Genomic DNA, 16179 nt, shown 5'->3' with positions numbered 1-16179 from the left:
TCTAATATATCCTTTCTGTGTTTCCTTTTGAAAAATTAAGCTGATACATATATATAGTATTTCCACTTATTTCCTACTCCAAAGGTAATATACTTTGGAATATGTATGTGTATTTTTGTATTTGCTTTTTGCATCTAATAACACATCCTGGAAATCACTCCGTATCAGTAAAGTAGAGAGCTTCCTCTCTTACAGCAGCATAATATTCAATTGTGTGGATGTACCATAAATAGTTTCCTATGTGTGGGCATTTATGTTTATTTCTAACATTTTATAATTACCAATACTGCTTCAATGAATAACTGTATCCTCTAATACTTTTGTAAAATTTAAATTGAAGCACACATAAATACATAAAAGTACACAAATCATGAAGTGTACAGGCTAATGAGTTTTCACAAATCAAACATTCTCAAAAATGAGAAGTCAGCAACTAGATTAGGAACCAGAATACTACCAATGCCCCAGACCCCCTGATAATGCCATCTTCCAGTACCACCTCCCTCAGGAACCACCATCCTGACTTCTAGCATCAGAGGTTAGCTTTTCAGTTTTATAAAAATATAATCATACATTATATATTCTCTTGTGTCTGACTTTATTTGTTCAACATTGTATTTGTGAGATCCATCCATGGCGCTGAGTTGTAGTTGAGTTCTTTCATTCTCACTGCTGGGTAGCATTTCCATTGTGTAATTATACCATGTTTATCATTCAATTGTAGTACTGATGGGTATTTGGGTAGTTTGTGATTTCTGGCTATAATGAACAGTGATGCTATGAATATTCTAGTATATGTATTTTGGTAAATACATGTTGATGTATCTTTTTGGTATATATTGAGAAGTAGAATTGCTTAGTCATGGTGTACTCTCTGATATGTTCTTTATTACTATAACTTCTATATTGTAGTTCCTTAAGAGTTTTGAGAGGATTACATCACTTTACTTCATTAGGAAAGGAGCCTATCACAAATGGCCTTGGGTACTACAAAAAGATTGATGAGCAACCCGTTTCTGCATGTACCATCGGCTTTGTTATGTGTCATCCTGGACTGCATAGTCTGCATGTCTTGTGAATAGCTGCTAGTCTAGGGGAGAAAATCTATTTACTAATACAATGCATATTGTTATGTGGATGACTGACAACTATTAGGAAAATAAGCCAACTGTTTAAAAATCTGATACTGCTGGGCGCAGTGGCTCACGCCTATAATCCTAGCACTTTGGGAGGCTGAAGCAGGCAGATCACCTGAGGTCGGGAGTTTGAGACCAGCCTCACCAACATGGAGAAACCCCGTCTCTACTAAAAATATACAATTAGCTGGGTATGGTAACGCATGCCTGTAATCCCAGCTACTTGGGAGGCTGAGGCAGGAGAATCATTTGAACCCGGGAGGCGGAGGTTGCAGTGGGCCAAGACTGTGCCACTGCACTCCAGCCTGGGCAACAAGGGTGAACCTCTGTCTCAAAAAAAAAAAAAAAAAAATCTGATATCACGGCTGGGCATGGTGGTTCACGTCTGTAATCCCAGCACTTTGGGAGGCCGAGGAGGGCGGATCACTTAAGGTCAGGAGTTTGAGACCAGCCTGGCCTATAATATGGTAAAACCCCATCTCTACTAAAAATACAAACAAATTAGCCATGGTGGTGCACAGCTGTAGTCCCAGCTACTCAGGAGGCTGAGGCAGGAGAATCACTTGAACCTGGGAGGCAGAGGTTCCAGTGAGCTGAGATTGTGCCATTGCACTCCAGCCTGGGCAAGAGAGTAAGACTCCGTCTCAAAACAAACAAACGAAAAAAGAATCTGATATCACAAACAGAGATGGCTTTCCTGGAAACACACAACCTCAAAGTATGCAAATGCAGGAGCATTTTAAACTCACCTGAATCATTTTAATTCTTACTCTGTAGTAGGAAACTCAATTGTTGAACCACTCTCATATAATCACATGTGAATGAAAATTCACAAATAACCCTGTTATCTATGTATTTGAAATTCAAGAATTCATAGTTCTAATGCTAATTTAAGGTTTAAAAGAGAAGGCAACAAAATTGTATAGCCAGCATGATCAGAACTTTATGAGAAAAAGCATGTATTGTTTAAAACAAAACAAAACAAAACACCAAAAAAGACTAAGGAGAAATAGACCAAAATTTGCTCTTTGGGGCTGGGCACAGTGGCTCACGCCTATATCTCAGTACTTTGGAAGGCCAAGGTAGGAGGATCGCTTGAGCCCACGAGTTTGAGACCAGCCTGGGCAACATAGCAAGACTTCATCTCTACAAAAATAAACTGGGCATGTTGTGCACCTGTGGTTCCAGCTACTCAGGAGGCTGAGGTTGGGGGATAGCTTGAGCCTGGGGAAGTTGAGGCTGTAGTTGACCAAGATTGCAAGACTGTACCACTGTACTCCAGCCTGGTCAACAGAGCAAGACCCTGTCTCAAAAAAAAAAAAAAAAAAAAAAAGAAAGAAAGAAAAAGAAACAACAACAAAATTTGGTCTCTGGGGTAGCGGAATTAAGAATAATTAGTTTTCTGGATTTTTCCAAAGTTTTTTGGAGGGCCTTATTTGTATCTTGAACCAAAAAACTCAAAATTGACAGCTTTCTATGTATAAAGCACTCTTCAACACTGATGCTGGGAGGAGTAAGAAACTTCATATAATACAGTTTTGCTAAAGGACTTTATGAAGATATTGGCTTGGTATGGATTTTCTAAAGTGTGAAGGTAAAAGGATTAAGCTTTAAATAAAAATATGGAGGCCGGGCGCGGTGGCTCAAGCCTGTAATCCCAGCACTTTGGGAGGCCGAGACGGGCGGATCACGAAGTCGAGAGATCGAGACCATCCTAGCTAACACGGTGAAACCCCGTCTCTACTAAAAAAATACAAAAAACTAGCCGGGCGAGGTGGTGGGCGCCTGTAGTCCCAGCTACTCAGGAGGCTGAGGCAGGAGAATGGCGTGAACCCGGGAGGCGGAGCTTGCAGTGAGCGAGCTGAGATCCGGCCACTGCACTCCAGCCTGGGGGACAGAGCGAGACTCCGTCTCAAAAAAAAAAAAAAAAAAAATAAATAAATAAATAAAATAAAATAAATAAATAAATAAATAAATAAAAATATGGAGGGAAATCTATACATATCACTTACCTCATAGCAATACTGTTGAACTTTATGCAAAACTTTGTTTAGGTCCTTGTTCAGCTGTTCAAGCTCTAGAACAATTGTTGCATATCTCCGCTGAAATTCAATGCTGATGGGCATGGAATATGATTTCTGAGAAGAGAGAAAAATCAGATCGTGGTAAGAGTTTGTTTTTTAGCAATGCAATTTCAATGATCTAAAAGATTTGACTTATCTAAAAAGCAAACTAAAGGTTATTTTTTTTTTTTTTTTTTTTTTTTGAGACGGAGTCTCGCTCTGCCGCCCAGGCTGGAGTGCAGTGGCCAGATCTCGGCTCACTGCAAGCTCCGCCTCCCGGGTTCCCGCCATTCTCCTGCCTTAGCCTCCCGAGTAGCGGGGACTACAGGCGCCCGCCACCTCGTCCGGCTAGTTTTTTGTATTTTTTTAGTAGAGACGGGGTTTCACCGTGTCAGCCAGGATGGTCTCGATCTCCTGACCTCGTGATCCGCCCGTCTCGGCCTCCCAAAGTGCTGGGATTACAGGCTTGAGCCACCGCGCCCGGCCTAAAAGCAAACTAAAGGTTATTAAATTTGTTCTAATTGTTATAGTTCTTGTCTGTGATAATGGTATTGTTATTTAGGAGACTGTCCTTGTTCATTGGAGCACCATGATGTCTGCCATTTGCTTTTTTGAAAAGGAGATCTTCTATAGAGATAAATTAAACGGAGCAAAATGTTAATTGATAAACATGTATGCGATGTTCGTTATATTCATCTTTCAACTTTTTCATAGGATCGTTAGTTGTTAAATCGTATGTCCTCATTTGAAGCATTCTAGTTATTTAAACCAATTGATGCCGTACCTGGAATCAATTCAGTATAGCATAATGGTTTAAGAGCATGGGTGTTAGAATCAGATTATATATGTTCAAATTCCACCTCTATCACCATCTAGCTGTGTGATGTTAAGGAATTTCCTTAATCTCTCTGTGCCTCATGTTCCTCAACTGCAAAATGGGGATTATAAGAATATCTATCTAGTGAGGTTGTTGCAAAGATTAAATGAGATAATACATGCTAGCACAGTGCCTCCCACATAGAAAATGCTCAATGAATATTAACTTTTTATTGTGTCATCATTCCATATATGCTCCTTACCAAGGAGCATTATCAAATTATCCATTAACCAAAGTTAATGGACTTTGACGCCATTTCCTTCCCTCTCTTCACAGTACTTCCAATAAATTATACTCTCCATTTCATTCCTGCTAAAAATGCTGGCAATGAAACCTCTCTAGTCAAGGAAAATTTAACCACATTTCTTTTTTCAGAGGATTTCTGAAAAAGCACATTGTCATGTACTAAGGAAGCAAAATTGCTCCTTTTAATAAGTATAGGTAGGGAAAGAAAACTTTCCTAGACCTAGGGAGGAACTACTTTATATAGATTCCAAATCACAGAATTATAGACTGAGCTAACAGAAACCTCAGAGATCATCTAGTTAAGCCATACCATTTTACAGCGGAGAAAACTGAGGACTAGAAAAGTTAAATGACTTAACAGCACACACTATTAATGATGTGTTGATTACTTAATGATGACAACAACAGATATACTAAATAGAGCTGACTAATGTGCCATGCACTAAGTGTGGTTTTGTTGTTGTTTTGGGGATGGCGTCTTGCTATGTTGCCCAGGCTAGACTCGAACTCCTGGCCTGAAGCAATCCTCCTGCCTCAGCCTCCCAAGTAGCTGCGACTATAGGCATGTGCCACCACACCCAGCTTGTTCTAAGTTTTTTTTTTTTTTTTTTTTCTGAGACAGGGTTTCACTCCCATCACCTAGGCTGGAGTGTAATGATGTGATCTCTGCTCACTACAACCTCTGCCTCCTGAGCTCAAGCAATCCTTCTGCCTCATCCTCTCGAGTAGGTGGGACTACAGGCACCAGCCACCACACCTGGCTAATTTTTGTATTTTTAGTGGAGATGGGGTTTCACCATGTTGGCCAGGCTGGTCTCAAACTCTGACCTCAAGTGATCCACTGCCTTGGCCTCCCTAAGTGCTGGGATTACAGGCGTGAGCCACTGCGCCTGGCTTGTTTTGTTGTTTAGAGACAGGGTCTCACTCTGTTGCCCAGGCAGGACTGCAGTGCAGCCTCAAACTCCTGGACTCAAGGGATCCTCCTGTCTCAGCCTCCCAAGTAGCTTGGACTACACGCATGTGCCACTATGCCTGGCTAATGTTCTAAGTGTTTTTAAAGGATTTCATTGAATCCTCACAATAACCCTATGAGAAAGATATTATTGCTTATTGTCTCCCTTTTACATATGAGGCCCATGTACCACAGCCAGTAATTGGTAACCTTGTGGGATCTGAAGCCAGTTTGCATCAGTTAGAATTTCTCTGCTACTATGGATCTGAAGCAGTAAAAGAGAAAGAGGGGAGGGAATGCCACAGTGGGAGTAGGGAAGGGATAAGTTCCACATAGGCCTGGAATCATATCCAGGACATCCTACTTTTAGTTTACCATTGGTGCTTCCTGAATTGCTTCCTCTTCGTAAACCTCAGTTTTTGTGAAGTTAAAACCATTGGATCATCTGAAAGATTTTCTATAAGAAGGCAGGGATAATGCAGGACATGCTGAATTTAATTTCATTTCCTTGTTGCGAATTGGGGGTTACTGAGGACATAGTGTAATGTAAATTATAACTAAGTATTTGATCAAGCCTCTTCTCGGGGATAAGTGTATACTTTTGCAGACTCAGAACTAGTTAATCAAAATCAAAATCATTAAAAGCTCTGTATCTCTTAGAGCGAAATTGAGGGTGTCAAGTCTCTATCTTCATCTTTCGTGTTCAACATTTTAATGAATTAAAGATGTACAAAGGGTTTACATATACAGCATTACAACAAAATGTACGAAACTGGGAGATGGCTAATGCATTACAAAATGGAGTGATGTAACTAATGAACCATAAAAAAAAAAAACTCCAAAACTAAACAGATATATACTTCCCGTCAAAATTATCATCTGGTTATACCTCCAACTTCTAAAAATATTTTTGAGCCCCGTTTTTGAAGCTGTTCTCAAAGTCTTTATCTTTTTGAATATCCCCCAATGATGGAAACAATTTCCCTTATCTTCTTAAACATCTAAATAATGAAGGGTTAATATAGAAGAATAAATGTACAAGAATGACCAAACCAATTTTGAAAGAGAAAGACAAATGGAGGTACTTGTACTGGTAGTTATCAAACAGTGTGGTATTGACATGGGAGACAAATATACCAATGGGAGAGAATGGTGGCCAGTCTTTATACTAAATTCCAACATATATGTATATGTACGCCTGGCACACATGCTTGTGTATGAATATATGTATATTAATGTTTGGAAATTTCATATATAATAAAGCTGGCCTTTCAAATCAGTGGGAAAGGAACTATTAATAAACTGGGACAATTATATATTTGAGGAAAAAAGTTAGGTCTTTACACTCAAATCATTCACAAAATTTTAGGATGTACTGAAGGTCTAAATATTAAAAGAAACTATAAAAGTATCATGAGAAGACAGGAGAATATGTTTATGAATAAGAGGGAGAGAAGCTATTTTAAACAAGTTACAAAAACCAAAACCAGGAAAAGGAACAGGCTGATATACAGCTGACCCTCAGATAACACAGGTTTGAATGGTGCAGGTCCACTTACATTACTTACATGCAGATTTTTTAAAAATTAATTTTTGTAACGGCCCACCAGATCGTATACATGCACTTTTTCAAAAGTTACACTGGTGTGCCTGCTTCTCCTGCCTTCCCTTCCATCTCCTCTACCTCTTCTGCCTCTGCCACCTCTGAGACAGCAAAACCAACCCCTCCACTTCCTCCTCCTCCTCAGCCTACTCAACGTGAAGATGACAAGGATGAAAACCTTTATGATCTATTCCCACTTAATGAATAGTGAATATGTTGTCTTTACCTTATGATTTTCTCAATAACATTTCCTTTTCTCTAGCTTACTTTATGTAAGGATACAGTATATAATGCATATATAAGATAGGTGCTCATCTACTATTTAGGTTATCAGTAAAGTTCCTGGTCAACAGTAGGCTATTAGTAGTTAAGTTTTGGGGGAGTCAAAAGCTGTATGTGGATTTTTGACTGCTGGCGGGGGTTGCATCCCTAACCTCCACGGTGTTTGAAGGTCAACTGTATTTGGCTACATCAAAATTTAAATTTTCTGTACTATAATAACATGAGAAACAAATAATTTTGTTAACATTAATAGCCAATTAACACACAAAAAGATGCTTAATTCCACTAGTAGCCTTAGAAACACAAAATAAAACAATGACATTTATATTTCACCTATCAGACTGCTAACAATTTAAAGATCTTCTAACACTAGGATTGAAGAGAGTGATCTATATTTACTGATACTATAGAGTGAAAAGCAGAATGTTACATAATATAAAATTTATTTAAAAATGTCTGCCCTTGGCCAGGCGTGGTGGCTCAGGCCTGTAATCCCTGCACTTTGGGAGGCCAAGGCGGGCAGATCACTTGAGGTCAGGAGTTTGAGACCAGCCTGGCCAACATAGTGAAACCCTATCTCTACTAAAAATACACAAAATTAGCTGGGCGTGGTGGTGCGTGCCTGTAATCCCAGCTACTTGGGAGGCTGAGGCAGGAGAATCGCTTGAACCCAGAAGATGGAGGTTGCAGTAAGCCAAGATTACACGACTGCTCTCCAGCCTAAGCAACAGAGCGAGACTCCATCTCAAAAAAAAAAAAGGTCCCCTCCTCAAAAAAACCCAAAAGTATATATTGTTTAGGTATTTATACATAGAAAATAAATACAAAGAAAGAAAAACATACATCAAACTCAATAAGAATGGAAAATTTTTAAGAAAAGTACATTCATTTTATACATACACACACACAATTAAAATTATTATTATTATTTTTTGAGATGGAGTCTTGCTGTGTCACCCAGGCTGGGGTGCAGTGGCACAATTTTGGCTTACTGCAACCTCCACCTCCAAGGTTCAAGTGATTCTCCTGCCTCAGCCTCCTGAGTAGCTGGGGTTACAGGTGTGGGCTACTGCGCCAGAATAATTTTTGTATTTTTACTAGAGGCGGAGTTTTACCATGTTGGCCAGGCTGATCTCGAACTCCTGGCCTCAAGTGATCCACCCACCTCAGCCTCCCAAAGTGCTGGGATTACAAGCATAAGCCACCGTGCCTGGCCTAAAAATAACTTTTGGAGGCCGAGGCAGGTGGATCACTTGAGGCCAGGAGTTAAAGTAACAGCCTGGCCAACATGGTGAAACCCCGTCTCTACCAAAAATACAAAAAACTAGCCGGGCATAGTGGCGCATGCCTGTAATCCCAGCTACTCGGGAGAATGAGGCAGGAGAATCGCTTGAACCTGGGAGGCAGAGGTTGCAGTGAGCCGAGATCGTGCCTCTCCACTCCAGCCTGGGTGACAAAGCGAGACTCCGTCTCAAAAAGTAAATACATAAATAAAATAAAAACAAGTCAAAAATATGACATTCAATTAGGCCTGCATGAATAAGGTGAGGCATTTGAACCATTAGAAATAACTAATACATTCTGATAAAAAAACCAGGTATGATCACAAAGTAATGAAAGATTTTCTTGTGTGGCTTACAGGTTCATGTTGAAGGCAGTCTGTAAACATATAAGCTTATAGGGGACAAGATGGAAAATACTAGATTTAGCAATTCAAGATCAAGGGTATGGATTTATTTGACTAGTCCTCTACAGATGTTCGTTTAAGCATTTACAATTTTTTTGCTATTACAAACAATGCTGTGATGAACATCCTTGTATGCACATCTTCGGAATGGTACTCTAAAAGTAAAATTTCTGGCCCATCATTATGGCCAAGCTGCCTTCCAAAAAGACTTCAATTAACTTATATTCCCACCTAGAGTGTATAAATGTGCTCACTTCTTCACCCATTCGCTAATGCTTTATTTGGAATATTTACAAATCTGATGGGAAGACTAGTAATATTTAGTCTGAATAAGAATAGAAGATGGTAGAAATGTAGGTTGTCTTCAAATAATTTACTTTTTTCTTTTGTTTTACATGCACAGATTGTGTAATGATCAAGTCAAGAGTATTTGGGTATTACCTTGAGAAACAAGGGAGCTTGCAATGTACCTTAATACTACTAACAATAAAGTTGGAGATATAACCAGATGATAATTTTGAAGGGGATTATATATCTATATATCCGTTTTGTTTTAGAGTTTCTTCATGGTCCATTAGTCACATCACTCTATTTTGTAACATGTTAGCTATCTCTCAACTCTACCTTTTTTTTTTTTTGAGATGGAATCTCACTCTGTCACTCAGGTGGGAGTGCAGTGGCGTGATCTCAGCTCACTGTAACCTCCACCTCCTGGGTTCAAGTGATTCTTCTGCTTCAGTCTCCCGAGTAGCTAGGATTATAGGCGTGTGCCAACACGCCTGGCTACTTTTTGTATTTTTAGTAGCGACAGGGTTTCACCATGTTGGCCAGGCTGGTCTCCAACTCCTAACCTCAAGTGATCTGCCCACTTCAGCCTCCCAAAGTGCTGGGATTACAGGCATGAGCCACCATGCCCAGCTATTTTGTACATTTTTATGTATACTGTATATGAAAACCCTTTGTACATTTTTAAGTGATTCATTACAATATTGAACACAAAAGATGAAGAGACTCTAATACTCTCAAAAAAAATTCTCTGTAGGAGATACTGAGTATTTAATAATTTTGATTAACTAGTTGAGTCTGCAAAAGTATACATGTATCCCCAAGAAGAGGCTTGATCAAATGCTTAGTTATGATTTATGTTACCCTATGTCTTCAGTAACCCCCAATTCCCATTTGAAAAGATAATCCCAATCTGAAAGACAAATACCTCATATTCTTACTCATGTGGGAGCTAAAAAAACATGAATTCATGGAGATAGAGAGTAGAATGATAGATAACAGAGGGTGGGAGGGAGAGTATTACCCAAAATACTCTGACTTGATCATTACACAATCTATGTATGTAAATACTCAAGGTAATACCATTATCTCTATGTGACTAAAATATTTAAAATCCTATTTTGAAATATACATTTTTGCTAACTATAGTCACTCTAGTCTGCTATCAAACATTAGAACTTACTTATTCTGTTTGAAACTATTCAACAATCTCTCTTCATTTCCTCCTCATACCCTCTGGTTTCTATCACTCTACTCTCCATCTCCATGACTTCAAGTTTTTTTTAGTTCTCACATGAGTAAGAATATGAGGTATTTGTTTTTCTTTGCCTGGGTTATTGCACTTAAAATAACGATCTCCAGTTTCATCCAGGTTGCTGCAAATGACAGGATTTCATTATTTCTTATGGCGGAATAGTATTCTATTTCTTGATCCATTTATCCATTGATGGACACTTAGGCTGATTGCACTTCTTTGCTATTGTAAATAGTGCTATTATAAACATGTGAATACAGGCATCCCTTTGATATACCGATTTTCTTTTCCTTTGGATAGACACCCAGTACTGGGACTGCTGGATCGTATGGTGGTTCTTAGTTGAGAAATCTCCATATGTTGTACATAGTGATTGTACTAATTTGTATTCCCACCAACAGTATGTAAGAGGTCCCTTTTCTCCACATCCTTGCCAGCATCAGTTATTTTTTGCCTTTTTAATAACAGCCATCCTAACTGGGGTAAGATGATATCTCATTGTGGCTTTGATTTGCATTTTCCTGATGATGAGTGATGTTGAGCATTTTTTCACACACTTGTTGGCCATCTGTAGGTCTTCTTTTGAGAACTGTCTATTCGTGTCCTTGCTCACTTTTTAATGGATTTACTATTACTTTTATTGTTATTTTACTTGTATATTCTGGATATCAGTCCCTTGTTGCATGAATAGTTTATACTTTCTCCCATTCAACTGGCTGTCTCTTCACTCTGTTGTTTTCTTTAATGTGCAGATTTTTAAGTTTAAAATAGGACCATTTGTCTATTTTTGTTTTAGTTGACAGTGCTTTTGAGGTCTTAGTCTTAAAATCTTTGCCTGAACCAATGTCCTGAAGGGTTTTCCTTATGTTCTATTCTATTATGGTTGTAGCTTCAGATTTTTTGTTTAAGCCTTTAATCCCTCTTGAGTTTTGCATATGAGATAGGGATCCAGTTTCATTCTTCTTCATATGGATTTCTGATTTTCCCAGCACCATTTATTGAAGAGGGTATCTTCCTCAGCACATGTATGTTCTTGGCACCTCTGTCAAAAATCAGTTGGCTAAACATAAGTAGATGTATTTCTATGTTCTCTACTCTCTTCTGTTGGTCTATGTGTCTATTTTCATACCAGTATCATGCTGTTTTGGTTACTATAACTTTGTAATATAATTTGAAGTCAGATAGTGTGATGTTTCTGGATTTGTTCTTTTTTTTTTTTTTTTTTTTTGAGACGGAGTCTCGCTCTGTCGCCCAGGCTGGAGTGCAGTGGCCGGATCTCAGCTCACTGCAAGCTCCGCCTCCCGGGTCTACGCCATTCTCCTGCCTCAGCCTCCCGAGTAGCTGGGACTACAGGCGCCCGCCACCTCGCCCGGCTAGTTTTTTGTATTTTTTAGTAGAGACGGGGTTTCACCGTGTTAGCCAGGATGGTGGATTTGTTCTTTTTGCTCAGAATTGATTTGGCTATTCTGGCTCTTTTTTGTTTCAGAATGAATTTTAGGATTGTTTTTTCTATTTCTGTAAAAATAACATTGGTATTTTGATAGGGATTTAATGGAATCTGTATATTGCTTTGGGCACTATGGTCATTTTAACGATAGTCTTCCAATCCGTGAGCATGAGATGTCTTTCCATTTATTTGTGTTATGGTCATTTTAATGATATTAATTCTTCTAATCCGTGACCATGAGATGTCTTTCCATTTGTTTGTGTCCTCTTCAATTTATTTCATCAGTGTGTTTCCTTGTAGAGATCTTTCACCTCCTTGGTTAAACTGATTCCTAGGTATTTAATTTTCTGGCCAGGGGTGGTGCCTCACACCTGTAATCCTAGCACTTTGGGAGGCTGAGGTGGGTGGATCACCTGAGGTCAGGAGTTTGAGACCTGCCTGACCAACATGGAGAAACCCCATCTCTACTAAAAATACAAAAATTAGCCAGGCATGGTGGCGCATACCTGTAATCCCAGCTACTTGGGAGGCTGAGGCAGGAGAATCGCTTGAACCCAGGAGGCGGAGGTTGCAGTGAGCCGAGATCACGCCACACTGCACTCCAGCAGCCTGGGCAACAAAAGCGAAACTCCGTCTCAAAAAAAAAAAAAAAAAAAATTTCTTTGTAGCTACTGTAAATGAAATTGCCTTCTTGATTTTTTGGCTACTTCATTACTGGTGTGTAGAAATGCTACTGATTTTTGTATGTTGATTTTTGTATCCAGCAACTTTACTGAATTTGCTTATCAGCTCTAAGAGTTTTTTGGTGCAGTCTTATGGTTTTACTAAATGTAAGATCACGTCATCTGCAAAGAGGGACAATTTGACTTCCTCTTTTCCAATTTCGATGGCTTTTCTTTCTTTCCCTTGCCTGATTGCTCTGGCTATGACTTCCATTACTTTGTTGAATAAGAGTGGTCAAAGCAGGTTCCAGTTCTTAGAGGAAAGGCTTTCAACTTTTCCCCATTCGGTATGTTAGCTGTGGGTTTGTTATCTATGGCTTTTATTATTTTGGGGTGTGTTCCTTCTATGCCTAGTTTGCTGACAGTTGCTTTTTTTTTTTTTTTTTTAATCACAAAGGAATGTTGGATTTTATCAAATGCTTTTTCTGCATCTATTGGGATAATCATGTGGTTGTTGTCCTTCATTCTGTTGATGTGATGTACATGTTTATTGATTTACTTATGTTAAATCATCCTTGGATCCCTAGTATAGATCCCTCTTGATAATGGTGTACTATCTTTGTTATGAGATGTTGAATTCAGTTTGCTAGTGTTTTATTAAGGATTTTTGTGTCTATGTTCATGAGTGACATTGGACTAGTTTTTTTAGTTGTGTCCGTATCTGGATTGGTATCAGGGTAATGCTGGCCTTGCAGAATGAGTTGGGGAGAATTCTCTCCTCTTCAATATTTTGGAATAGCTTAAGGATGACTGGTATTAGTTTTTTACATATCTGGTAGAATTTGGCCTGTATTCATGTGGTCCTGGGCTTTTCTTTGTTGGGGGGCTATTTTTATTACTGCCTCAATCTCACAAATTGTTAATGGTCTGTTCAGGTTTTCTGTTTCCTTCTGATTTAATCTTGATAGGCTGTTTGTGTCCAGGACTTCATCCATTCTCTCTAGGTTTTCCAGTTTGTTAGCATATAGTTATTCATAACAGTCTCTGATGATATTCGGTCTTTCAGTGGTACCGGTTGTAACGTCTTTTTTTCATTTCCGATTTTAGTTCTTTTCTTGGCTAGTATAGCTAGCAGTTTATACATTTTGTTTATTTTTTCAAAGAACCAACTTTTCATTGATCCTCTGTTTTATTTTGTTTAGTCTCTATTTTGTTTAGTTCTGCTCTGATCTTTGTTATGTTTTTCCTTCTGATAATTCTGGGTTTGGCTTGTTCTTGCTTTTCTGGTTCCTTGAGGTGCATTATTGGATTGTCTACTGGAAATTTTGACTTTTTGGATATAGGCATTTATTGCTATAAACTTCCCTCTGAGTATTGATTTTGTTTTATTCCACAGGTATTGGTATGTTGTATTACCATTTTAAGATTTTTAAAAAATTTTCCATCATAATTTCTTCATGACTTAATGGTTGTTCAGGAGCATGTTGCTTAACTTCCATGTATTTGTATAGTTTCCAAAGTTCCTCTCAGTATTGTTTTCTAGTTTTATTCTATTGTGGTCTCAGAAGATACTGGATATGATTTTGATTTTTAAAAAATTTGTTGAGACTTGTTTTGTGCCTTAACAATCAATAGGGTCTATCCTGGAGAATATTCCATGTGCTGATAAGAATGTACATTCTGTAGTTGTTGGATAAAATGTTCTGTAAATGACTGTTAGATCCATACGGTCTAAAGTTGTTTAAATTCAATATATACATATATATATTTCTGAGACAAGAGTCTTGCTCTGTCACCCAGGCTGGAGTGCAGTGGTGCAATCTCGGCTCACTGCAATCTCTGTCTCCTGGATTCAAGCGATTCTTCTGCCTCAGCCTTCCGAGCAGGTGGGACTACAGGCATGCGTCACCACGCCCAGCTAATTTTTTTTTTTTGGTATTTTTAGTAGAGACGGGGTTTCACCATATTGGCCAGCCTGGTCTTGAACTCCTGACCTCGTGATCCACCCGCCTTGGCCTCCCAAAGTGCTGGGATTACAGGCGTGAGCCACTGCGCCTGGCCAAAATCCAGTATTTCTCATTAATTTTCTGTCTAGATGATCTGTTTAATGCTGAGTGGGGTGTTGAAGTTTCTCACTATTATTGCATTGGAGTTTATTATTATTATTATTTTCTCTTTCCCCATCATGAAATAGCTCTCTCTTTAGATCTAGTAATATGTGCTCCATGAATCTGGGTGGTACAATGTTGGGTGCACATATATTTAGAATTGCTATATACTCTGGCTGGATTGATTCCTTTATCACTACATTATATAATGACCTTGTATTTAAAAAAAACTGTTACTGACTTAAAGTTTGTTTTATCTGGTACAAAGTGTAGCCACTTCTGATTTCCATTTACATGGAATATCTTTTTTCATTCCTTTACTTTCAATCTATATGTGTCTATACAGATAAAGTGCACTTCTTTTTTTTTTTTTTTTTTGAGATGGAGTCTCGCTCTGTCGCCCAGGCTGGAGTGCAGTGGTGTGATCTCGGCTCACTGCAAGCTCTGCCTCCCGGATTCATGCTATTCTCCTGCCTCAGCCTCCCCAGTAGCTGGTACTACAGGCGCACACTGCCACACTCAGCTAATTTTTTGTATTTTTAGTAGAGACGGGATTTCACTGTGTTAGCCAGGATGGTCTTGATCTCCTGACCTCGTGATCCACCCGCCTCGGTCTCCCAAAGTGCTGGGATTACAGGCGTGAGCCACCACGCCCGGCCAAAGTGCATTTCTTATAAGCAGCATATACTTGGGTCATGTTTGTTTTGAATACATTCAGCCAGTCTATACAAGGAGAGAATTTAATCCATTTACATTTAAGGTTATTGATTTGGGTGTTTTTGTTCCTATCATATTGTTATTTGCTGGTTGTTCTATATATTCTTTATTTCTTCTCTTAATGTTTGTCATTTTGGTCTGGTTGTTTTCTGTAGTGGTACCATTTGAGTCCTGCGTGCTTGCTTTACCAGTGTTTTATACTTCCATGTGTTTTCATGACGGTAAACACTTTCAGGTTTAGGATGCTCTTGAGCATTTCTTGTATGGTCAGTCTAGTGGAGATGAATTCCCTCAGCTTTTGCTTGTTTGGGAAAGCCTTTACTTCTTCATTTAAGAAGCATTAGTTTCTTTCAGCACTCTAGATATATTATCCCATTCTCTCCAGGCCTGTAAGGTTTCTGCTGAGTGATCTACTCTTAGTCTGATGGGGATTCTTTACAGGTAACTAGATGCTTTTATCTTGCTATTTTTGGAATTCCCTCGTCTTTGACTTTAGACAGTGTGACTATAACGTGATGTGAAGAAGTCCTTTTTGATTGTATCTATTTGGGGATCTCAGAGCTTTCTGTATCTGGATGTGTAAATCTATTGCTAAACTTGGGACGTTTTCCTCTATTATTTCATTAAATAGGTTTCCTAATCCTCTTGTTCTCTCTTCACCCTCTGGGACCCTAATAATTTGAATATTTGGTCACGTTATGGTGTCCCATATGTCATGAAGGTTTTGTTCACCTTTTTGTTTTTTTTTTCCGTTAGCCTGAATAGGTTATTTCGAAAGACTTGTCTTCAAGTTCCAAGATTCTTTCTTCTGCTGGATCTAGTCTATTGTTGAAGCGTTCTTTCTTCTTTTTTTTTTGAG

At 38.8% G+C, this 16179-nt stretch overlaps 1 protein-coding gene across 3 annotated transcripts in view; it reads right to left on the bottom strand.

Moving 5' to 3' along the window:
• LIN9 (lin-9 DREAM MuvB core complex component) overlaps positions 1-16179 on the bottom strand; it is an 89078-nt gene that overhangs the window by 4585 nt on the left and 68314 nt on the right. For all 3 annotated transcript variants that reach the window (XM_025393474.1, XM_025393482.1, XM_025393493.1), the window contains one exon: positions 3149-3274. In XM_025393474.1, coding sequence (XP_025249259.1) covers positions 3149-3274 — 126 coding nt within the window. The remainder of the gene's footprint in view (positions 1-3148; positions 3275-16179) is intronic.

This window comes from Theropithecus gelada, chromosome 1 (genome assembly GCF_003255815.1).
Source record: "Theropithecus gelada isolate Dixy chromosome 1, Tgel_1.0, whole genome shotgun sequence".
In the NCBI taxonomy this organism is placed as follows: Eukaryota; Metazoa; Chordata; class Mammalia; order Primates; family Cercopithecidae; genus Theropithecus; species Theropithecus gelada.
This window is presented reverse-complemented; position numbering and strand designations above follow the sequence as displayed.